We start from the raw sequence: 26296 nt of genomic DNA on the forward strand, positions 1-26296 counted from the left end.
ACAGGAGTAGTACAGATAAGACAGAATGAGAATATATGTCTGTATGTTGAGACAACTCAAGCATAAAAGCATAAGGTTTTTTATTTGGAAAATAGCTATGCCTAAAGGGACAATATTAACCCCTCCATTAGATCTGACTCAAAGGACTAATAATGAAGGATATGATTAATTGACAAAAAGTTAAGGTAATATTCCACTGAATTATCTGCAGAGCTGCAGGCATCTTACTATCAGAATGTGATTTTCTGAGCATATTAAAGTTTGCATAAAGTAATTATATTTTTGTCAGTATTTAATTTATATTCTGCAAATAGTTCTTTCTGGATTAAGATATAGAAATTTACACGGTCAGACTGGGGGGTACAGGCCGAATCCCCTGCACCCCCCACAGGACCCCCACCGTGCCCCTCAACCTCCTGCAGGGGCCCCCACCACCCGCCCGACATCCCGCTTAAGTGAAACGTGTCAGGGAGGACACCGGTGGCCAGGGGAGCGGTAAGAGGCATCGGGTCTTGGCCGCCGGGATCCACAGGGTTTTTTCCCGATATCTCGGCAGCCCAGTCCGACCCTGGAAATGTATAGCTGTAGAAAGAAGAATTACAGTACATAACAAATGAAATCGATTCATTAAGGATCAGTCAAATTTTACTCATAACTCTGGTTAGTGCTTCAAGTTAATTTAATCAGTATTAATATTAATTAAATCTACTTGAACAACAATTTAAAGGGGGCCTGTCACCCTAAGAAATAATTTCAAATCATATTGTATTGTGTTAGTGAGCAAACTTTACTAAAACGCTTTACTTATATTTTTTTAAATAGTTTCCTTCATTCTTTTGTAATCCACCATCAAAAGTGCAGGAACGAAAGTGAAAGTAATTAGTACTATGCCAGACAGGAAAGACAGGAAAGGCAAAAGGCTGAGATTTTAAAATAAGTAAGAGAATGGATTTTGTAATTGAAAAGCTGTAGTGTCATATTTAATTTAAAAAAGGACTTATATTATACAGCTTATAATGTCTGGGTGATAGGTACCCTTTAAGAAAACGGGTGCCCATATCATTCTCTGGAAATTGACATCCCACACTTTATCATTTTTCTTAAATTTGGAACAGGCGGTATCAGATTACATATTTTTTAATACTCCAAATAAAATATAGTGGAAGCAATTAATTTACGTTCATTATCATAAGTCTGCGCATCATTTTAAAAGGTGATGGTCTTAACTATGGGTACCATGCAGAAAATCAGTAATATATTGAGACAGTAATTCTTTTGAACATTTTAGAAAACAGAGTTTAAGAAGTTAACAGTTAATGTTTGTTTTTTTTCATTATATTGCAGAGTAAATGGACACAAATGGTGAAGTCCTAAGTAAACCTTGAAAAAATAAACCCAAAGAAATACAAAAGAACAAAGCATATGTGAGTATCGATGTGCCAACACTTTTCAAATTATCCTTTACTTATACTGTAATCATTTGAGATAATCAACTGGATTCAGACAATTCTTGATCTAAGTTACGGGTGACTCCTAATTTGGACCAAAGAAAGAGGAGGATGCTGGGAAGGGATGGATTGACAGAGTGTAAAGGGAGAATGCTGGGAAGGTATATGGAAAAAACTAAATAAAAAACAAACATGATCAGAAACTTGAACTAGAACAACCAAAATGGGGAATAAGAAAATGGGTCAGATAAAAAAACCATGTGGGAGAGGATTTGAAGGATACTAGAATAAGTGACTAGAGCTAGGAACACTGCCTTGTTGCTCATGCCTCAAAGTGGGAAAGACGAAGGGTTTAAATAAGTGTAAGCCTGATGTGAATTTACTGCTCCTAAGCTGTTAGATGGGTAGGTGAAAGGTAAAAGAAATAGTGGGTTAAGATGAACATGAAATTTGTGTTGTTTAAATTGTAGCATTTCCTTAAAAGAATAATTGTTCCAGATAAAAGAATTAGAATACATATAAATCAAAATGTTTTAATTGCTGACTTTTCAGACTTTTTACTTTAAAGCTCTCTACCCAATATCCAGAATAAAATATTTGGTCAGTAATCTAGATCAGATTCTAGATGATCCAGAGAAAAGCAACTAAAGGCAACTCTGACGAGTCAGTTTGAGTAATCTTGGATTTTCATCCTGGCTGATAATGGCACCTCCTTTCTCTTGATCTCAAGGGAAGTCCTTATGTACTCTGGTACGACCTACTGGCAAAACAGTGCCAGTGCCAAGTTAGAACAAACCAACGCCACCTCAAACTCAACCTAACAAAAACTGAGTTAATGATCTTTCCGCCTAAACCTGGTCCTACTCCCCCCTTTTCTATCTCTATTGAAGGCACCCTCATCAACCCTGTCAATTCCATGCGTTGTTTGGGGGTGATCTTTGACTCCAGTCTCTCCTTCTCTGACCATACTAACACCACTGTCAAAACCTGTCACTTTTTCTTACGCAATATTGCCAAAATCCGGCCCTTTCTTTCTACTGTAACAGCTAGGCTGCTCATGCATGCCCTCATCCTATCCCGACTTGACAACTGTAACCTGCTGCTAACCGGCCTCCCTAATTCCCATCTTTCCCCCCTACAGTCTATATTAAACACCTCTGCCAGAATTCTCCTCCTCTCATCCAGGAGAGTTCAGGCCCTTCCCCTGCTAAAGGCCTTATCATGGCTTCCTGTTAAACAAAGAATAGTTTACAAACTCCTTCTCTTAACCTTCAAAGCCCTCCATTCCTCTGCTCCTCACTACATCTCTTCCCTGGTGTCTCCGTATGTTCCTGGCCGACTCCTTCGTTCCTCGCAGAGCAACCGTTTGGTTGCGCCCCCCACTACTACTGCTGTTTCCCGCCTTAAACCTTTCTGCCTTGCTGCCCCTTACATTTGGAATTCCCTCCCTGATTTCCTCCGGAGAGAATCCTCCCTCAGTCTTTTTAAAACTAAACTTAAAGACTACCTTATGGAGCACTCGCCCAGCACCTGATCTGGAAACTGGCACTTATACTGTAATGTCACCCACTGTGACCTATAGCACTTATATTTGCCTATTTGTGTCTGTTAGTTACCCTCCCATATAAATTGTAAACTCTACGGGGCAGGGACCTCCTTCATCTTGTGTTTCTGACTCTTATTGCAACTGCACTTTGTATTTATTGTATTTATTGTTGTACTTTGTATTTATCCATTATCTTTAACCCCCCTGTCTGTATTAATGAATTCTACTGTACAGCGCTGCGTACATAAGTAGCGCTTTATAAATAAAGATATACATACATACATAAAATACATACTTATAATGCATATAACAAAATATCAAATATCTTCCTGCCAAGGATATGGATTGATTGGCACTCCTGAATTTGGCATCTCTAATATTATGTTGGCGGTTCTGTACCTCAGCAGAGAAATTCAAATCTTCTAATACAAGCCCTATACACTGGACAAGGAGAATGTACAGTATTCATTGATACAACTTGACTCAAGGCCTGATAGTATGTACTGAACTGTCAGGGAAAAAAAACCTTTTTAATTTCCAAACAATGCTTATGGAGTAATTCATTCCTACCTCAGTTCTAGAATCTGCCAGTTGCTTGGTGAAAGGGACTTTCCCTTCCATTGAGGTATATATATGGACCCACCTCAAGAGCTACATAATCAATACACAAGTTAGGCAAGTATTGAAGTTCAGATCTATATCAGCCCACAGATGGAAAAATACTGGAGGGGCCTCGCTACATGGAAAACTGATATCTAGGTTTTTACAGACCCCAAAAATCTAAAGTTGCACAATTATATGAAATTTGGAGTAAGAAAATACCAAACCTAACAACTGAGGATTGGGAAGAGGCTACAGAAGACCCATGTGTCTAGTTAGTAGTAGGTAGAAATAAATTCATCTAGTGTAAATTCTTACATAGGGTATACAGTACAACACTCTCTAATCATCACTCTAAGACTTTATTTGAACAGTAATGAATGTCACAAATATGGTTGATCTTTAGCACACTGGAGGCAATTGTGGTGGGAATACCAATGCATTCAGTTTTGACAGACAGTAACTAAATATATCAAGATAAAATATAGATCAGTGCCACAGGCTATGGGAAAAACAAACAAATAACAGGACCCAGTGCAATATTCTTAACATTCAGTAGAAACTCCAGGGTGTTGCAGTACAATTCAGTGTCCAGAACCATACAATGTCTAAGCACAGATATATGGGTTATATATTTGTTATTTTGAAATACAGAATTGTTGATTCTTATTTAAATTAGTAATTTGTGTTTTACTTAAAAGACACATTACTCCCAATAACAGAATGTCCCCATATTTGGAAAACCCAGGAGCTGTGCAGTTTATTTAGATGATAACATTTAAGCCATTTGTGGTTTATCCAGTCACATTTCTAGTTAAAATATTATTAATTATGCAGCTCTCCGCTGTTCAGAGAAATATTGGTGTAGCAAGCCAAACGGTGTGGTTTATGCGGTTTATAACATTGTGTGTTATAATTAGAACATTTAAATGTGTTAACAAAATAAAGTTAGATACTTAGATGAGGTTTTGGATGTTTCTGGATCACTTCAGGGACAGAATTATATTTGTCAAAACAGTAACAAACATAGGCATTCTGCATTAGAGTTAAAAAAGCCCATTTGTATAGAAGGTAACATATTTTTATTTTTCCCAGGATGAATAAAAGATATCTGCAGAAAGCAATTAAAGGAAAATTACTTATAATAATATTTATTGTAACTCTGTGGGCGAAGTTGGCATTTGGTGTAATTCATCACAAAGGTAAGAACGTTAGCATTCTGTTTTTATAATACAATGCAGTAAATATAGTAATAAGCACAAAATAATGGTACACTCCTGAATTCCAGAGCTCTGGGCAATCAGGTGTGTAATTTTTAAGCGCTATATACATTGCCAGTTAGTTATGACAAATGCTGCTCTGCAAAGCTCATTTTTTTCTTTAATTATATGCCTTATGAATGCTTTGGAATTATCCATTTTTGTCTTGTAGCTGCTAATGTTAAAAAAGTGTTTTTTCCCTATATTTATAGGAATCTAGATAGCTGCCCTAAAAAATAAAACAAAATACATGCCCTCTGCTAAAAGTTGATATAGATTCCCAACCATTTCCATGTAAGTATAAGGAATATATAGATGAAAAGAGAGGTCTCAGCAATCATAGTAACCACTGTAAGTAGCTGATTGGTAGCTATGGCTAGTGTCACGACTTAGATTAAGAAGCATTTACCTCATCATGGAAAGGGTTGGAAATGAGATAGGCACTAATATTTATTGTAATGTTATTGCACTTGCTGTGCCTTTATTCCATAAAGGCTTATGTAATAAAAAAGGTGCAATTTTTTCAGCATTCTTTATTGACTGCAGCACATGGTGCAGAGTTAGCAGCTCCAAGTATACCACAGCATATTCCATTTGTTCCTTCTCCAGCTTTCCCTGCAGCTGATCACTGCATGTAGCCAGCACCAGATTTATTTCCATTATTTCCAGCCTGCCACTCTCCTACGTAATCATTATATGCACAAGACAGTCTATGGGGCACATTTATGATTTCTCAATCCTTTCAGCTTGAGAAATCATACAAGAGGTTTTTTTTCCACAAGCAAGCTGTCTTTAACATGAAAAAGTTTGGCCCCTAAGTATATGTGCTTGCACTCATGGGTCTTGAGTAAATAACTCAAACATATTTATTCAATCATAAGTGCAGTTCAATGTTTTGTTCACTACAGTGTGACCTTTCTCAAGGACCTGTATTTCCACAAACATTTTTATATATATTTGTTTGTGGAAATACAGTGTGACCTTTCTCAAGGACCTGTATTTCCACAAACATTTTTATATATATTTGTTTGTGGAAATACAGTGTGACCTTTCTCAAGGACCTGTATTTCCACAAACAAATATATATAAAAATGTCCATATGGACCAGCACTTCATTTCTTGTGAATCAATATCTTTTATTCAGCATACTTGTGTTTCAACAAGTATGGTGAATAAAATATATTGATTAACATGAAATGGATTGCATGTAGCATGAGTTTGTCTAATTATCAATTATCTTTATTTTTGCCACAAATCTGAATAAATGAATCCTATGATTACTCTGAAGCAACATTAGGATACATAATTGCAAAGACTTTTCTTTCACTAAGAGGTAAAAGAAAGATTAACCAACAGTTTTTTAAAAGAAATATAGAACTAAACAATTGAATCTGTAGATACATTTTTCATCAAACTGAATCAGCTCTGATTAGGATATAGTATTTGCACTGAATTGGCTCTGACTGTTTCATAAATCTTGCTTTTGAATATTTATCAGTCAGTGCCCTAACTTAGCACAACATTTTATTCTGAATATCAATATTTCTCAAAGAGAAAACTGAAAAGGCATGACTTATTGATTATATAGATTTCCATTATGCCCTTGCTTGACTTAAAGTGGAGGTGTTATAGACATTGCTAAAAACGTGCACTATACTAAGAAACATGTTACTTTTTTCTTTCAACTATCATGTATTTCAACTGTGTTCTTTAGTCACAGGAGAGGAAATAGAAGTATTTAATTATTGTTACATGCTAAAGGGACCTATTTATCAAACTGTGTTAAATACATTCTGCTGAAAAAACTGTGTAAAAAGGAGCTCAAAATAAATGGCATGTATTTTCTTTTCCACCGTCCAATCACAATATTTTACATAATTATTAAACACCATTGTTATTATTCTACCCTAAAAGTAACTGCCTTATTCATATACATGATATCTAAAAGTATTTCTGTTTCTTCCATTAAGCTTGTTATAAAATCTAGAAATATTTTGAAAGAGAAGTAAATGCTCAGAAACTGTTTAGCAGTATAATGGGCGAGTGTTAGCACTGAGATAACACAAAAGACAGTCCTTACCTTATGTGGTAGTAATAAATATTAGAAAAAAATTATAAGCATTATAAGCAAGTACAAAAAACATTATAAAAGCAAACAAACAAAAAAAAGACAGTATGACCAATATATAGAATAATCAATATCAAACTAATACTGTCTTTGGGTTTACAAATCCTGGTGAAGCAGGTCCAGGTATTAGCATGGGTAACCATTTATTGCCATGTAATGATACTGAAGCACTCATTGTGTCGGTTACTGCTTTAGCTGAATTTCACATCTGTTAGATGTATAGAATCCAAAAATTAAATAGGCCTTATAGAAAGGCAATCACTACTTCTGCTCCTTTTGTTTAATGAATTAAAGCATTTTGCTTAAACTAGATGGTTTTAGGGAAATAATGCACCTCTATACACTGTATTATTTATGAAATAGTTCTCTGCAAGAGAAACCTGAACAATTCACATTTACTACACTGTCAGGGCAGGTGGCGCATGAGCAAATGAACAAATGCAAAGACCAGATGAGGGACAAAACTAAACAAGAAAGGACAAAATAATTAAAGGAACAGTAACATCAAAACATTCAAGAGTATAAAAGAAATTCCAATATAATGTACTGCTGCTCTGCACTGGTACAACTGGTGTGTTTGCCTCAGAAACACTACTATAGTTTATATAAAGAAAAATGCTGTGTAGCCATGGGGGCAGCCATTCAAAGGAGAAAAGGCACAGGTTACATAGCAGATAACAGATAAAACACTATTGTATTATACAGAGTTTATCTGTTATCTGCTATGTAACCTGTGTCTTTTCTCCTTTTTTCCAGCTTGAATGGCTTCCCCCATGGCTACACAGCAGGGTATTTAAATAAGCTATAGTAGTGCTACTGTAGCAAACACACCAGTTTTACCAGTGCAGGGCAAAAGTACATTATATTTCATTTACTTTATAAAGTTTTAATTTTTTGATGTTACTGTTCCTTTAAAACTGGAGTTGAAGCAATAACAAACCCCCTATTCCTATTGAAACCTGTCATTCAATTGGAGCTCCCGAGATCTAGATTTGAATGAGCCAATATAAACTTCTGCCTTGGTCCTATGGGAGTTCTTACACTCAAGGGGATGGAGGAAGTTAGGCATTTAACGTTGCCAGAACACTTTAAACTATAGACTATAGAGATGGAGGAAGGATGTATCAAATTAATGAGGCATCAAGGTTCTTCCTGACAAACTGATTTTTGCCATACAGTGGAAGAGGCAGGTTAAAGTAACAATTCAGTGTAAAAATAATACTGGGTAAAAAGGCTGTGCAAAATAAAAATGTTTTCAATATTGTTAGTTAGAGAAAAATGTAATCTAAAGAAAGGCTGGAGGGAGCAGATGCCTAACATAATGGCCAGAACACTACTTGCTCCTTTCAGCTCTTTAACCTCTTGGTTAGTCATCAACTCTAGGAGGAGACATAACTGTTTAGTTAGTTTGCTTTTGACAGTTATGTCCCATATGCCCCCCTTCAAGTCACTGATTGTTTACTGCTGCAAATGGAGAAGTAGTGTTCTCGCCATTATGTTAGACATCCACTCACTCCAGCCTTTATAGAGTACATCTTTTGCTAACTAACTATATTGAAAACATTTTTATTTTGCACGGCCTATGTATTTACTTAGTTTCATTTGAACTATTCATCTGAACTATTTCTTTAAGGAGCACAGACCTGCTCAAGCAGGACTTTGAATCCAATCTATACTTTAATCCATGAAGGCTTCTTTTTTGTACTTACATAGATAATAGATTGCAAATACTGCCTACTGGGACCTTTTCCTATCTTACCACTTACAATGGCAGGCAGTAATTACAAAGTATGTTAATGTGTGTTAAGTGGGCTGGGTAAATACGGTCAAGGTGTCCCTGGGCAGAACACCTGTAGGACACATCTGTTTTTTGAGCACTGAACAGGGTAGTACTCCTAATAAATATTCTGCTTGGGGATTTTAGCAGTGCTGTCCTTATGGTAGTTTCATTTTTTTCACCCTCCAACAGCAGCTAAAGCAGTAGTTTTTACTTGTTTTTCAAGGACAGTATGATAGGAGATATTATAGTAAAACTCACTGGCCAACTTCATTTGGTGGTTTTTACTAAAGTTGCATTCAAATTTTCCTATAAGCAATTACTTTGTTTCTATTAATGCCCCATATCCCTTGAAAAACCTTTTCAAACTAATACTTCTGTAATCAGAGGTACCAACAAATAAAATAACTTTGTGTGTCATCTTTCAGAAAAGATATACTTTTGTGGTCACGTTACAGAGTAAACAAATCAAAAATATCTTGTTTGCAGTCGTGGATGTCTGCTTTCCAATATTGACCACTAATCAACAAATATATATGTGTATTAGAGAGTATTTTTAAGCATTTGCTTTTTATCAGATGCTAGAGCATTTTCCTGTGTCGAGTGTGGGCTTGAGGTAAGTGGGAGCCATAAGCAAGAGAGAGACAGAGAGAACAGGGGTAGGCAGGTCAACACAATCAACACTTTAGTTATTCCTTTAGGAAATAATATAATGTATAAGTAAGTTTTTTGTTGTTGTTATTAGTTCTTTATGTTACAGAGTTACACAGTCCAGGGTTCTGCCTAGCATATCACACATACAGTATACTATTATGGTTATTGATGAGCAACTTTTTTTATGTGACCATGATGTTTTTGACGCATCCTCAATGTTTTTGACATGACTATGACTTATTTGTCGTGACCGTGACTTTTTGACATTACCACAATCTATTTTTACATGACTGCAACCTTTTTCCACATGGCTGCCACTAGAGGATTTTTGTTACAACAAGATTTTGTACCTGTTTAAGGAAAAGAAATTCACAAAATGCGGAATTTGCAGCAAATCCATGCTTGGCGAAAACATTTGCTCATCACGAATTATGGTATATAAAAACTATTCTGGCTTGAAACTTAGAAAACCTTGAGGTTATGCACTCTTGGTGATTGGCTACTTGTTACATGTGAACAATGAATTTAGCTAGGCCCTATGTCATTTTACATTTTGTAATGTAGCACCATCTCTATTTTCACCTTCACAGTGTTTTTTGTACACATTTATTTTTTGTAGGGATGAGCAAAATTTTTCACCAGGCATGCTGGACAAAATGCTCATTTACTCCAATGCATTTTATGTGAAAAAAAACATGAAAAAACACCCATTGATTTTAATGCATTTCTCAAATGTTTGCCATTTTATTAATTTTTCTGTGGTTTGGCAACAGATTTGCTCATTACAAATTTTTTGGCTTATTCCGCAAAAGCAATGAAAAGAACTGGGCTTTGACTCAGAGGGCTAGGATAACTTAATATCTTTGCTTATCATGTGTTAAACAGGGCATGGGTCTCACTGACCACATACTGTATCTTTTATGCCTCTCATTCTCCTAATTATATATTTGATTATAAGTATATTTTCAGTTCAGATATTTCATAGACTTGCACTGTATAAGTATAAGTAATGTCAGGTCAGATACCTTAATTCCCATGAATTGGATAATAACGTTGTTTAGTAAATAGTTCAACCAGTATGGGATACACCATAAATAAAGTTTAAGTAAATAAATCATACACTGTGACTATTTACGCCAAAACTTGGGTGGAAAAGAAAAAAATTTGCTAAACTGATTTTGCAAATTGTGAATTTATATTGGGAAAGCGCAAATCGGAGCTATAGTCACGCACAATAAACATGCACGGAGGACATGACGATGCAAACCACTGTGATTTGCAAAAAAAGAGGCACAGCAGTGCAAAATGTAAGCATTTAGGGGAAAACATGTGCAAAACATTTGCAAAAAAAATATGCGCTGTGTGAACTTTTTTAATTAACCCCTGTAAATGTAATACTGTATCCCACACGTTATTTATTTTTCCCAACCAGTGCATATTAATTTTTTGTTAATAACAGACTCTGCATTCTGCCTCTAAGGAAAACATGCTGTAAAACTAGCGGCCCAAAGATCTTTTTGTTTGCAAAGGCTCCAGACATCAGTGAGACCGACCTTCTTATTATTTCTCACTGTCTTCAGATAAACTACAAGTACAAAACCTTGGTTCAGATTACTTCTATAAACATGTAAAGGCTAATATCACATGCAGCATTCCTCTGCAGGCTGTAACTTAATTTCAGTCTCCCTTTTCATTGTGACTTTAATGAACAGTAATTGTACTAAACAATCTTTTTGCCTACTGTTTTAATTACTAGAAATCTCTGGATTTTGTTATTCATTGAGCTTAACAGGGCAGACAGTGAAACTAAACCTTCCTAAAGCATTCTTCAAAAGTATGTTCAACCGAAGTCCTGTTTATTTAACTCATGTTAAAAAGAAAGTTTACTGTCCCTTTAATAACTAGCTGAGGTACCCAGCATTGTCCAGGAAATTTGATGCATTGGAAAACATTTATGTTGCTGAGTAGTTCTCCATTACTATGGAATCCTGCCATATAACTGGTCAGATTGGTAGACAGGCTTGTACCCAGCATTACCAGAAAACCAAGATCTTATAAATGAGCTCAGCAACATTGAAACTTACTAGGAAAACGCTTTCTAATTTTCAACAAATGTACTGCTTAGTAATCCTCCACAATAATAGCTAGAAATACTGGAAAATGTGGAAGCCATGGATAAACCACTACCAGTTAGTTAATTAAAAGGGGAACCTCCATATACCACATATGGCACAATGTGAATGTCTAAACAAAATATTCATGTTTGGTCAAAAGAAAATAGACCTTTATGAGTAAGATGGGACTACATATTCTCCTTTTCTATCTCAATGTTCAGCTAACATATTCAAGATGATGCAAGATGATGTACTATGCGATGGATTACCGAGACTTTATTGTGTTCCAAGCTGAGAATACTCTATCTCTCTTTGTTAACCACCCACCCCTTCCTTCTGTTCCCCCCCTGATTTTTTTGTTTTTTTATGAAACAGCAATAAATAAAGATTTTTTTTTCAAAATGTGCTGCTTGGTAGTACATGGAATGGATAATAAATGGATAAGGGATGGTCTCTATTTAAGGGTAAAAAGAAGGAAGATTAAAGCTCATCACCTTTAAAAATCCTTAGGTTTACGCTTTCTACTTCTACGTCAAAATACAGTTCTGAGAAGTTCTCCAATACTACAGAATGGTCAGATGGGCATTTTGGGGAAAATGGATGACAAATGAAAGCTCCATATGTTAGAAAAGTCCTAGCTAAATCTTTTGTTACATTTTTTTCATATTCTACGAATACAAAATGACAAAACCATATAAATTGGAGGGCTGTTGTAGACCGGGGGGCAGTCATTTTGATCAAAAAGTAAAACAGTTTTGTTGCCAAAAAGTCTTCTTGTAATCTGTGTCCAAATTGAATGTGGAAACGTGAAAAAATACTGTATGCGGGGGCCTGCTGTTTTTTCGCAAAAAGTTATTTTTGACTTGCTCCTATGAGGATCCTCCCTAAGAATGTTTGCTCATACGATTTACAAACACATAAAGAACCAACATTCAAACAAATGAATATAGCAACAAACTTAAATTTGCATTTTTATATATAAGAATAATTTCAGCTTGTAGTAAAATGCCCTTGAGTCTCCTTGATAATGAATAGCAGCCACCTGTTACTATTCATGACAGGTCATGACAGGCATTTTTTTTTTTTTAACAAACGCTCTCAAAGGAGCATTTTGGCTGTGTAAGCCAGCTGTTAAGAGCAGTGCCTGGTTTCCATTCACGTAAGTAACATAAGGCTTTTGGGGTATTAGGCCTTTCTTAATTAGTTTCAAGGTAAGAATCCAGCCTGAAGGAGGTTATGACAAGGTAAAAAAGGTTAGTTTTACTATTTATACTTCTTTTTTAAATATATTAATATCATTTTTGCTTGTTAAAGCTCACAGCTCTTAACAAGGTAATAGTATGATGCATATAATTGTTCAGTGCTTAGAAATATATGCAGAGGATTGCCCCTTGCAAAGAAGTCCTCTACTTCCTCTAACAGTTAAGAAATCTCTTGGTAAGTAATGTGTGCTTTTATATATTATTAAATGTCATAAATTGAGCCATGAAGAGCTTTAAATCATAATGTATAGTGTGCCTTATATGGTGCTCAATTAATGACGTATAAATAAACTTGCTGGTTAAATGTTCTGGGTCATTGGAGAGTCAAGATCCTAAATATGTGTGTGTTTAACTCAGTTATTGAAAAGCAAACTACATTTGAGGCAGTTGAAAAATTGAATACTTGGCTTGGCACCTCAGTCATGGTATTTTTTCTGCAACCATTACCTGGGGCCATTGCTCAGTTCATTTGCTGCAATGCAGGGAAGAGTTATGGGTAAACCTGGCCTGTATGGCTGCTATGCAATAAAAATTTTAGAACATCATAAAATGAATAAATTAACACAGCTTTTGCTAACAGTTTTTTTAAGGATAATATGGTACTTTGAGCTGTAATACCTGTAATATCCATTACATTTTACAAATCACACTGCATAAAGAAAATTGAATATCAAGATAATTGTGATAATAATGATGGGTAATAATTAGATATCATCACTTAACTGATAAATGGAAATTAATGAAAAGAAAACACAGTTATCAGAAAAAGTCAATGTTGGCTTCTAGAAAGAGCCCAATAGCGGATCGTTAGGGAGTAGGTATAGTAAGTAGAAAAACATTTTTAAAAAGGGGTAAAAAAAGAGCAAGGGTTGAGGGAGAGAGTAGTGGTTGCCAAAGGGAACAGAGAAATAAATGTAACCTTTCTGTCATTAACAAGTTATTCTCTCCCTCTTATACAATTCTATTGCTTGGTGGCAGTCAGTCTGTGGAGCTGTGTCAAGGTATCAATGATCCAGTCAATGAGTTTACCCAAGTAGGAGATCTTCAGAAGCATATTCTTAAAATGTCTTAAAATGTCAGTGGCGTAGGCTCCTTTACTAAATTTCTGGCATTTCATTTTAAGGGAGAGTGTATTGTTATTAAACATTAGTCTACTTAAAAGAGAAATGGAGGACTCTGGAGAGCCCCAAAATGGTGGTCCACGAACACAGAGCTATATGAGAAATGTACTGTATTTATTGTAAACTTTTTGTATTAAAAATATTACTTTGAATAATTACTTTATATAAACTTAATGGCAGTGCTTTTGCAATTTACATATATTAGCAGTTTTAAAGGGACAGTATACCCCATTTTTCAACATTGGTTAAATAAATAGGGCTTGTGCTGAGCATACATTCTATTCTTTTTATCAGGAAATATCTATGTATTTTGTTATTTCTAAACAGGGCAAAAGTTGAAAATTACATTAAATTTCTGATCCCAAGGATCAAAATCAAACAAACCAGCAGTCCATTGAGAAGGCCTCTGTATAAATAAACCCCTACCTTTCTCTAGCTTCAGGCTGTTGTCTCTTTAAATAATGAGCTCAGGAACATTAGGCAACTCCCACACTGGTGCTGGTTCGTATGATTTTGATCCTTTGAATCGGGAAATAGAAAGTTTCATTTTTACATTTTTTACCTATTGAGATCAAGAATTAACAAAAACCATAGACTCCTGAATAAAAGAATAGGCAAAAAATATGTTCATCAAAAGCCCTATCCATTGCACCAATGTTGAAAAATAGGGTATACTGTCCAACTAAATTGCTTATACCAGGATTTTGGCTGAACAGCCCTTTCTAAAAGTCAGAGTTTCAACAACTTAAGGGTTAAATGACTTTACTAATTTGATGGTTGCTTTAGGCTTTAGAATCTTATCCATGGTTACTACGGGCTTTCTCCACCTAAAGCTACTGGCAAAGAGGTGACTAATCTCCTGCAAATGCTTCCCACTGTGAGGCAACTTCAGGCAGCTTTGAAAAAAATGTTTTCCCACATGCAACTTACTTTATTGCTGGTGGGAAAGCATTCTTAGAAGATTAGTGGCCATGGTAGAAGAGATTAATCTTAGGTGATCTCACATCAACATTTCTGCTAAAATGGAGTTTAAATAGAGACTGAACATAGTTTCCTCTACTGTTATACACAAGGGAACCAGGAACTGCTGGACTATGCTTGGGCTATTGGGAATACCAATCTCCCATAGGGCAGTGGTTACTAACCAAGTCCATGCTTACCAATATGGGAATGTTGACCTTTTATGTTCTTTATAGGAGCTGGTGAGTAGCCCCATCTACATAGTTCAGAAGGAGTTTACAGTACATTATATGGAATGAAACCTGCCCTCAGGTTTCACTAACCATAAATATTTTCTAGATCTGTCTTACAGCAACACGAGAAGATTAATAAATTAACAGAGTCATGAATCTACCTATGCTACTTTGTGTACTGGACACATTTAAGAAACAATGCTGTAAAGTACAATATTTGATTTAAGAGCAATAGCTGTAGACTTATCCTAAACACAGACACCACAGATGCTTTTTTTTCTATATATTCTACAGGGTTAAACGTTATGGCTATGGGCTAAGCAGTGACTATTTAAATTGGTACTCACTCAGCTGGGCAGTTACAATTTTAGTTTGTGTTGGAAATCTTTTTTTAATTTCTGGCAACTGAATTTAACTCTGCCCTAAGGTCACTTACTGTGCGCTAATGTCCATGTCCAATAGTGACAGTTTGTTCTGCAGAGTACCTTCTGGCATGCATTGCTATCATTTCAAACTATCAACATTCAGTACCTTTGTTAAATAGTGTTGTGTAGATATATCTGTAGTCCTGATCTATCACATCAGATTCCCTCTTTGAAAGTGCATGCTGCAGGGGACACAGATAATATTGAATTGCAGAGATTTCAGCAAATATTACACATGTACTATTTTAAGGGGGATTGTTGCATCTTATATTATTAAACCGTAGCTGTATACCTTTAGCAGAAAGGTGCAGTATAGTATTAACTATATAACTATAGTGTTGCTCTATTTTGTATATATATTCATTAAAGAAAGCTCAGACTATGTTATAGAAATTAGCATAAAGGTAATGGACACTGAGGCGCTGATTTACTAAGACACGATTTCGAATCCGAATTGGAAAAATTCCGATTGGAAACGAACATTTTGCGACTTTTTCGTATTTCTTTCGATTTTTTCGGCGTCTTTACGATTTTTGCGTAAAAACGCGAGTTTTTTGTAGCCATTACGAAAGTTTCGCAAAGTCGCGATTTTTTCGTAGCGTTAACACTTGCGCGCAAAGTCACGCCTTTTTCGTAGCGTTAAAACTTAAAAGGCGCGACGTTTCGCGCAAGTTTTAACGCTACGAAAAAATCGCGACTTTGCGCAACTTTCGTAATGGCTACGAAAAACTTGCGTTTTTACGCAAAAATCGTAAAGACGCCGAAAAAATCGCAAAATTACCGATCATTACGAAAAAAACGCAATCGGACGCATTCGGCCCGTTCGTGGGTTAGTAAATGTGCCCCTGAGTGTATCATCCATTTTTCTCAGCTTGTGTTTTGTATGCAAGAGGAGCAAAGAGGATCCACTATCACCCCCTGTTTCTTGTAGCCCAATTTACAGACAGGGCTTGGAGCTACACTCAGCAACTTTCACGCAATTTCTGCTCCAATATCAGCTCAGTGTAACTCCACACAGACCAACCCCTTGCTATCAGTGGGGCTACATTTAAGACTGGATGACAGCGGATGATCCGCTCAGGGTGCCACTGCCCTTAGGTGCATTATTTTGGGTATTATAATCATTTTATTTGTAATACTATTTTAGCATATTTCCCTCATTTTAGCATTTATCCTTGAGGGTAGTGTTAAATGGAGACTTTTTATAGAGAACCATTCAAAGCTATTCAGGGGAAATGGTATACATCCAATGGTGTCCCATACACTGTTTCCGTAATTAGTCTTCTTATCCTACAGTATAAGCGACGCTTATAACCAGATTAACACATATCACCACTGCCCCCGTCATGGGGTTTTTATTTCAAGGGCATATTATTCTTTTTAGTTCATTCCGTTCAGTTCATGGGCTGGTGCATTTTTTAGCAAAAAGAAGTGAACAAGGTCAGCAATTGTTATTACTGCAGGGTGCATTTTTCAGACATCCCCCGGGGATTTTCATTTTCCTTGTCCTTTGACAAAAATACCATCTTTAAAAAGTAATTTATTTAAGAGAGCACTTACATAGTCAAAGGTACAAGAGATCTCACAGCCAGTCTTTTCAGGAAGAGTCAGGGCAGTACTCTACTACTGTGTTTGCCCCAGCTTATCCTTACTTTTTAACATAGCATTAATCACATTGGCTGGCATCACTATGCAACTGAGGAAACACTAGAAGCTATAGCAGCTGCCTTTTTCATTTGTTTTTTTATTAATTCTTGTTTTGATTTGGCAAAATATTGTACTTTTTTTGAAATCTGAAAATGCCTTTTACTGTTTTTAAAAAATAGCTGCACACGCTTATAGGATGTTTAGCCTCCCTGAATGTTTTGGGCAGCTATACTCAGATACACAAATGCCACTGTAGCTTGAAAAAGGTTGCTGAAACATCCATTACAGTTTACTAAATGTTGTATAGCAATGGTAGTTTCTCTTTATATGCAGAAAACTGGAAAGAAGTAGAAGAAGGCAAATAATTCAAAAACTATGAAAAATAAAAGCCAACTGAAAAGCTGTTAAGAATGGGACATTTTAGAATGCACTAAAGGTGAACTATTACACAGTTCATATGACTGTTCCAACTGGTAAATATGATAGTGTTTAATAGGTATTAGTGATGAGCAAATCTGTCCCATTTTGCTTTGGCAAAAAAATTCTGATTCTTTGAAAAGATTTGCGAAATGCTGAAAAATGACATGCACCTCAACACTTTTTTTTGCCGCTCTGAATCCATGTCTGCTGAAAAATTTCGCTCATCGGTAGTAGGTATATTAAATTAAGTAAAATTATAGAAACTCCATTAATTTCCTGAAGTTTTTACCAAATGTCAAATTGATTATTAATACAGGTATGGGATCCCTTATCCGGAAACCCGTTATCCAGAAAGCTCCGAATTACGGAAAGCCCATCTCCCATAGACTCCATTTTAATCAAATAATTCAGAATTTTAAAACTGATTTTCTTTTTGTCTGTAGTAATAAAACAGTACCTTGTAACTGATCCCAACTATGATATAAATAATCCTTATTTGATGCAAATCAATCCTAATGGGTTTAATGAATGTTTTATTAATTTTTTAGTGGACTTAAGGTATGGAGATCCAAAGTACAGAAAGACCCCTTATCCGGAATACCCTTGGTCCAGAGCATTCTGGATAACGGGGTCCTATACCTGTATATGTTAAATTCTAATAATGTGTTGATAAAAAAATGGACTAAAATGTTATCATTAACCCCTAAAGGAAATCTTATAGCGTATGAGCTCTAAGTTATCCCCCGTAAAAATGTATAGCTGCCAAGGTCACTTTACATGGCAAATTCTTGTAAAATATATTCAATACAATTAGTAAAATGTAAGGGGACTCAAATTTATTTAGTTATTCATGTTTTTATGTTCACCACTAAAACCCTAGAGCTATACGTGGCTTTTTTTAATAAAAACTGTAGACCTTGTACATCATAAAGTTTAATATAACTATATATGATAGCGTTAAGAATTTTATGAAGAACTTGAGTAAAGGTAATTATGTAATAAACACTGTGAAGCATGAACATTTTAAAAAATAAACATATTACCTTTTATCTGTGTTTTTATTGATTAATTCAAAAATTCGCTTTGGTTTATTCGAGCAAATTATTTTTAGAAAGTTCAGGAATGAACTGGATTACGAAATAGCTTACATTTCTTATGCTTATTAGTGCATGTAGGTGGTTTACTTTTTGCTTGGTCTGTAAAATATATACCTCTAGAGAGCAGGCCTAGGCAGCCTGTGTAGCACATTAAATAGAAGTGCACAGAGAAACAATTTATTAGCGAAACTTAAAACAGCTATAACAAGGTGATGAAACAAAGGGGAGAACATAATATTCAAGAAACAAAGTAGATTTAATTCAATGCACCGTGGTCTATTTTCACATCTGTTCTACATATTTTGCATACTTTTTAAATCACCATTTGCATTAAAATATTTTGACTTTTACTAATTTTTTCATGTTCTTTAAAGGGACACTAAATTCCAAAATTGTTTTGATATATAACCATAAACCATTTGCTTAAATGAAAGGAGAAGGATTAAAAAAAGAGAGGAAGAAAGAATATTTATAGGATTATGTAATAAAAAGCACTAAGTTTGCCCCAGAGCAGTAACCCATAGCAACCAATCAGCAGGTAGCATTTACTGGACACCTGTTTAAAAGCAAACATCTTCTTGGCTCCTATGGGTTACTGCTCCTGGGCTCTGTGTCTTTTCTTGCATATGGAGGTTAGTGTAGTACTTTTCAAATTAAAAATATTGTTATACATTATATTAACCCACTAGGTGACAGTGACCAATTAAATCACTCTAAATAGTGTTTATATAAATTAAAAAATAAATTAAAGACTGTGATTAAAGTGCAATTTAGGTTGTAGTTATAAAAAAAAACATTATAAAGCTCAAGGTTGTAATTTTGCATTGCAGCACCTTACTAAATATAAAGTGATTAAGTGCTAAATGATATCAGTGAAAAATATACAAATTACACAAAAAATCACTGTAATAAAGTGCCACAGTGCCTGAAAAGTGCAAGTATGAATGAAGTTGATCATGCATCCATTTCCCATTAAAGGAACAGTAACACTAAAAAATGAAAGTGTATAAAAGTAACTAAAATATAATGTGCTGCTGCCCTGCACTGGTAAAAGTTGTGTGTTTACTTCAGAAAGTCTACTATAATTTATATAAATAAGCTGCTATGTAGCCATGGAGGCAGCCATTCAAAGGAGAAAAGGCACAGGCACATAGCAGATAACAGATAAGTTCTGTAGAATACAATAGTGTTTTATCTGTTATCTGCTATGTAACCTGTGCCTTTTCTCCTTTATCCCAGCTTGAATGGCTGCCCCCCGTGACTACACAGCAGCTTATTAAATAAATTATAGTAGTGTTACTGTAGCAAACACACCAGTTTTACCAATGCAGGGCAACCGTGCATTATATTTTTATTACTTTAAAGCTGTTTCATTTTTTGGTGTTACTGTTCCTTTAAGGCTCTCACTCTACTCACATACTTGAATTAACTGCAGTGCATATCAAATAAATCCACTTTGTATGTGTTGTATTGAAGAGAGAAAGAGATCTCATAGGCAGTACGTTAAAAAGTTTTAATCTTCAAACAGACTATTACACTTACATACACACATTTAAAAAAGTGTGCTTCAAAATACTGTCAAATCTTAAACTTTAGTGTCTGTGCAGTTATGCAGGCAGAGCTCCTAGTGGATTCCAGTCCGCCTCTAGTTGGCCACAGTGTTACAGATAGATATGGTAGCACCTCCTAATGACATCTTTAGAACACCAACGCATATACTCACGTCTACAATTATGTGGGGCATCTTTAGCAATGCAAACAATTTCTAAACCCTACAATGCTGAAATTGTCTCCAGCCTTCAGGAATCCTGCTTTTTCAAAGGGTGAGGGGCAAATCATTGGCTCTCACTGTATTTAATGTATTTGGGGGCTAAAGTTGTTGGGTTAAAGTGTTTTTTTTGTGCCACTGCCCTCTGTCTCTTACTGTATTTATTATATTTTGGGTGCCACTACTTCTGCCTCTCTCTGTATAATGCATATAGGATCTGGATTTATTGCTCACAATAGTAAGTGTACCATTTTTTACAAATGCATACTGTCTGTATATATCTCTATATACATATAATTTACAGTACAAGCTAATTGAGGCTAATTACACGTGGGGCAGTTTTCCCATAGTGTGTTTTAGCTGGCAGAGAAGCCACCATCAATTATTCGAAGGCAGTTTTGCGTGTGTACCCACTCAATAAAATTAAGGACAGTACTAGCAGTGCTATCAGTCCATGGAGTTCAGGCTGCTGAATCCTTCAGCAGAAATGTCAGGGAGCTGTTATTGTTACCTGCCCATTGTTTTGGTAAAAGAATGCTAGGTAAGGAAAGGGAGGGGGTGACATCACTCCAATTTGCAGCGCAGCGCAGAAACAAGAGACTGAAGTTTATCAGAGCATGTCAAGTCACATGACTGTGGGCAGCTGGGAAAGTAAGGTATGGCTAGCCCCTTGTCAAATTTTAAAATCAAATATAAAAAAAATAGAAATGCAAATGCTATTTTAAAAAATGGATTTCAACCCAGAATTCTGCTGGAGCAGCACTGATAACTGATGCATTTAAAAAAAACAACAAAAAAACATGTTTTCCTGTGACTATGGGGGTATAGGTACTAAGAAAAGATCATCTAAATGACATATCAAACATAATGAAATTACACAATATAATAAACTAATCCTATTCAAAGGCTTAGTTTGGGTATTCTCATAAGATGTACAAGTTAGGGTTGTCTAAAGTATTGGCACAGAGGCTGCCCAATGGCTTTTTGAATAAATAATAATAGTGACATAGATAGCAAGTACTCCATTTTTCAGCAAGATTGGCATTCAACCCTCTGAAGTTTTAAAATACAATTTAATTTGAGAGCCTTTTTGGTTGGCTTCTGTTTGTGACATTAATAGAATCAATTCTCTTACATATTTATAATCAAGCCCCTTAAGATCAGCTACCATTTATTAAATCAAAGCACTGTGCATTCAGTCTCATCAACTCTGTAGCATCTGGCCTCCAATAAACTATATACAATCAACATATAATAGGAAGCAGCTTAATTGCTATTTTTGTTCTACAATGACTAAGAAAAAAGAGTTTTGCTTTTAATATTTAGTGTTTTTAATGTAAAAGCTCTTGAGGACAAAATAAATGTTAAATCATTTTATAACTAAGTTATGTTCTACCCTGTGTTACACAAATGCTATAAGGCTGAGTTTGAAGGGGAAGGAAAGTCTTGAAATCTTAAAATGTACAAGAATTGTTTCCTGGGAACATTTGGAATTTTATTTTGTTTTTTAAATGAGCCTTTTTAAGAAATATTCTTCTAAAACCTTGTTTTCATTAATGTCCAGTTGCAACACCCAAATGGTGTAAGAATTGTGTAAGAAAACAAGGTATGGGAGTATGCCACAAAGGTGGATATTGCTGTGGCTCATTTACCTAGTGAACCACTATTCCAGTGAAAAATAGCTCAGGACTACCTAAAAGCTCAGGAAGGATGTTATGGATCACAAAGCTGAATTTTCCTTAAGAGAAATTTAGAACAGGGTTTAAAAAATCTCTAGAGCACTCCAAAATGTTTTAATTAGAAGATGACATTCCGTGGAAAGTTCACAGGGATAATTTAATTACGAATATAAAGCTCATTATATCAGCATCTGAGTTTGTCTGAGATTGATCCATGGAAGCCCTTAATCTTGCTTCTAAGAACTTAGCACCAACTGCTGGCCTTAGAACAGTACTAAACTTTTTCCAAATAAGGGTTCTCAAATATGTGCCATTCCTAGAGAACTTATTCAATAATTGTTTTGGATCACTGATTCTGTCACAGAGTGGTGTAGTTACACACAATCCTTCGTTGCTGATAACTTTTATTTAGAAGAGATTAATATAATAGCTGGTATTCACTTTAACACAGGAACATGCAGCTTCAGAGAAAGAGAGAGAGAGAGAGAGAGATTACACACTCTCACAGGAACAGGAAAGAATAGCTCAAAAAGTTACTCAGAACCAACAAGCAATCTCTTACATCACAAAATGACATTCTAACTAGTGATGAGCGAATTTTTTTGCTAGGAAATGTTAATGAATTTTTTTCTAGAGAAGAAGAATCGGGTAGAAAATTAGGAAGACAAATTTCCTGGTTAAGAATGTAGTTTTGGAAGAATGTGATATAGTAGGAAAATTCGCAAAACAGCAACAAATTCATGAAGCGATTCACAGCAAATTTCCACATTTCACCATTGGTGAATTTTTCCGCGAAACTTCATTAGTCAGGCGTCAAAAAATGTAGTCACGCATCAAATTGGGCACGGACACATCAAAAAGGGTGCGGGCGCGTAAAAAAACGTGGGCGACAAAAAAAGACGTGGGTGAGAAAAAAATCAGGCGGCAAAAAATGTAGTCGCGCATCAAATTGGGCACGGATGCATCAAAAAGGGCGCGTAAAAAAAACGTGGCCGACAAAAAAAGACGCGGGTGAGAAAAAAATCGTGTGACAAATGCGCTTCGCTAATTTTTTGCCGTTTTGCAAATTTTCCTACTACATCAGGAAATTTGTCTTCCTAATTTTCTACCCGATCCTTCTTCTCTAGAAGAAATTCATTAACATTTCCTGGATGTGGGGGAAATTCTCAAAGAACATATTGAAAGCACAGAAGAATTCAGAAAATCTGAGAATCTGTCCATTTTTTTCTTTAGAAAAAAAAGGCAGCCTCAAAATTGTCCCTGGCACGGTGGATCAACCACACAGACCAGCTATATTGCAGAAGACTGGTGACCTTCAATATAAATCAGAGCGCATTCTTTTTTGAGCTACATCTGTTTCTTGGCCAGAAAAAAAAATCTTGTTCCAGTGGATCAGATATGCACAGCTACTTCATGTAATTTCTCCTTCCTTTTCAGTTCTCTGCACAATTTAACTTACCCTCCCTATTGAAATTCCTATGCATTCAGACTTGGTGTGATTATTATTTGTGAAAAGACACGTGGGGAGGAGAAAAGAGTGGGTTCTAATAGTCACTAACTAACTAACAATAGTAGGAACTAGGGTTTCTACTGTCATACCTAAAAGGCAAGTGGGTGGATTACCCATTTGTGTGCTGACAATTGGACTAAAAAAAGGAAACAGGAATTAAAGAAAGTTAAATTTTAACTTTTTCCTTTGCCAAGTACTATAGCAATCAATGTTTACCCCAGAACCATGAGCTTGGGGCTTAATTTCCTAGTCAGGAGGCCTCTATTTGAATAGTACAAGTACTGGGTCTGTGAGAGATCAGTGACAGGGTGACATTACTGATGCAGGGGAGGGGGTTTGGAGTTAGCTGTCAAATACACTGCTGAGTTTGGGGACAATTCTCTCTTTCTGAGCTCTTTCCAGTTCAGTGAATTGACAGCAGTGGGAGGGGGCAACAAACTACTGTATGTCTGTGCATGTTCTGAATGTCTGATTGAAGATGCCTCTATTATTGGTAATTAAGCCATGGACTGATTTTTGGATTGCTTCAGTAGGGGTCAGAACTTTCAAAGAATCTCACAAAAGCAGTAATTTAAAAATGTAAGGTTAATTGCAAAATTGGCAAGCAAATGTTCTGCAGATAGACTATAATTTACTTTCCCTGTTATACTTTCCCAGGAATATGTGGATTACATTCTACAGGCGCATGTTATATAAATAAATACATTTTTATATACTATATTTCTAAGTATGATGTACTTAGAAACTTCGAGTGAATATATATATATATATATATATATATACAAGGAAGAGTGGAGCACACCCTATAAAAGTTCAAATGCCCTGGGTGCTGGCTAAAATGAGGCAATATATGAACAGAGAGCCGCACACACAAGGACTTAACGATAAAGTGAAAAAATTTTATTCAAAAAAATCCAACATTTCGAGTACTTACTGTACTCTTCCTCAGGGGTTTGTCCCTGAGGAAGAGTACAGTAAGTACTCGAAACGTTGGATTTTTTTGAATAAAATTTTTTCACTTTATCGTTAAGTCCTTGTGTGTGCGGCTCTCTGTTCATATATATATATATATATATATATATACAGTATACACTTTACATACACCCATACACTGTATTGTTAATCTATAATATCTATCAATCATTTATCTATTTAACAAAATTATTCACAAAATTATGTGTACATTGAAGAGTTCTTGCATTAACGTATTTCAGCCTGCTCTGATGAATTATGTGTACATGCTCACGGTAATGCAAGGGAGCCCTGGAATTACCATTAACTTGGATCTGACACTAATTCAACTCAGATTATTGTAGTTTGCTTTTGTTTTGTGGTTTTCTTCTGAACTGACACTACTTGGATTCGTAGATGCAAATATGCCATAGCCTTCCTCTACTGAAATTATTAACACAGTACAATGCTGCAGTATACTTGGAAATATAATGGATATAATAATTTTCTTCTCAGCTCAGCATGTTAGAACTGGAACTTGTGAAGTTGTGGCCCTACACAGATGTTGCAATAAAAATAAGATAGAAGAAAGATCCCAAACAGTCAAGTGCTCATGTTTTCCAGGACAAGTGGCAGGGACAACAAGAGCAACTCCTTCTTGTGTGGATGGTAGGTGGAATATGCTTATTCATCACAAACAGCCTCTAAAAATATTTTTATAGCATAAACAACAAGCCACATGATAAACTAGTATAATAAAACCTTAGTTTATTCTTCATAATGTTTAAATTCAGCTCTGGTCATTGCTAAGTTTGAAACATCAAGGCCAATTCTTTTACATATTTTATTTACTTTGGCTAGATATTGGCTAGAGTATACTGTTGAATATTGCATGCAGATGTTTTGTGTATGAATGTTATAAGCCATACAACATATGGTCATGGATTTTAGCTATGGACATCCAACTTTAGAATCTTAGCACACTGGCACAAATAGCTCTTTAAAGAGATACTGACACCAGAAATTAAACCTTTTTTTTACATCTATCATAACATTGTCTTTGCATGACCTTTTTTTTTTCCATAAAAATATTTGCCCAATGCTTTTATATTACTTGTCTGATCCCCCATGTTCCCCTATAAGGGGGCTGCCATATTTGTCCAGCAGGAGGCCGTTAGCATTGGAAGCTATAACTGACAGGCTGAGAAGGGACAGTCAGGTTGGCAAAACAGTCAGGTTTAGGAACTTCAAGTAACAATTTCTTACAAAAGCAAATCTCTCAGCAAAAATCAATGAACATAAACTATAGGCAACTTTTTATGTACATTCATATTTTGAGGAGTCGTTTTTTAGTGTCAGTATCACTTTAAAAAGGCAAAATGATGAATGCATTTTGCCTAAATAACGATATAGTTACAGTGGCATGCTTTGCCATTTGGCTTCTTTGAGCATGATTTTGGCTCTGGTAACACACTAGTTTAAAAACTGCCACAATAAGATAATAGTTGAAGTTTTATCCTATTGTTTTCAGTATGTGGGTTCTTCTTACAGAGTAGAGGCACCGTTATGCCATCCAAACTTTACAAATCAGCAACAAAATATTACTCTAGAGAACCACATATTTTTTTACCGCACTACATGTATCCTATCCAGTGATCCTTCATTAGGTGTTCAGCTCCCAAAATAAAATATGCTGC

The 26296-nt window shown here is 35.5% G+C and overlaps 1 protein-coding gene across 2 annotated transcripts in view; it reads left to right on the plus strand.

Annotated features, from left to right (window-relative positions):
* tafa2 (TAFA chemokine like family member 2) overlaps window positions 1-26296 on the plus strand; it is a 160960-nt gene that overhangs the window by 124759 nt on the left and 9905 nt on the right. For both annotated transcript variants that reach the window (XM_031898951.1, XM_018092274.2), the window contains 3 exons: window positions 1345-1424; window positions 4690-4796; window positions 25116-25268. In XM_031898951.1, the coding sequence (XP_031754811.1) occupies window positions 1423-1424; window positions 4690-4796; window positions 25116-25268 (262 nt within the window). In that variant the 5' untranslated portion in view covers window positions 1345-1422. The remainder of the gene's footprint in view (window positions 1-1344; window positions 1425-4689; window positions 4797-25115; window positions 25269-26296) is intronic.

Source organism: Xenopus tropicalis, chromosome 3 (assembly GCF_000004195.4).
Source record: "Xenopus tropicalis strain Nigerian chromosome 3, UCB_Xtro_10.0, whole genome shotgun sequence".
Taxonomy (NCBI): domain Eukaryota; kingdom Metazoa; phylum Chordata; class Amphibia; order Anura; family Pipidae; genus Xenopus; species Xenopus tropicalis.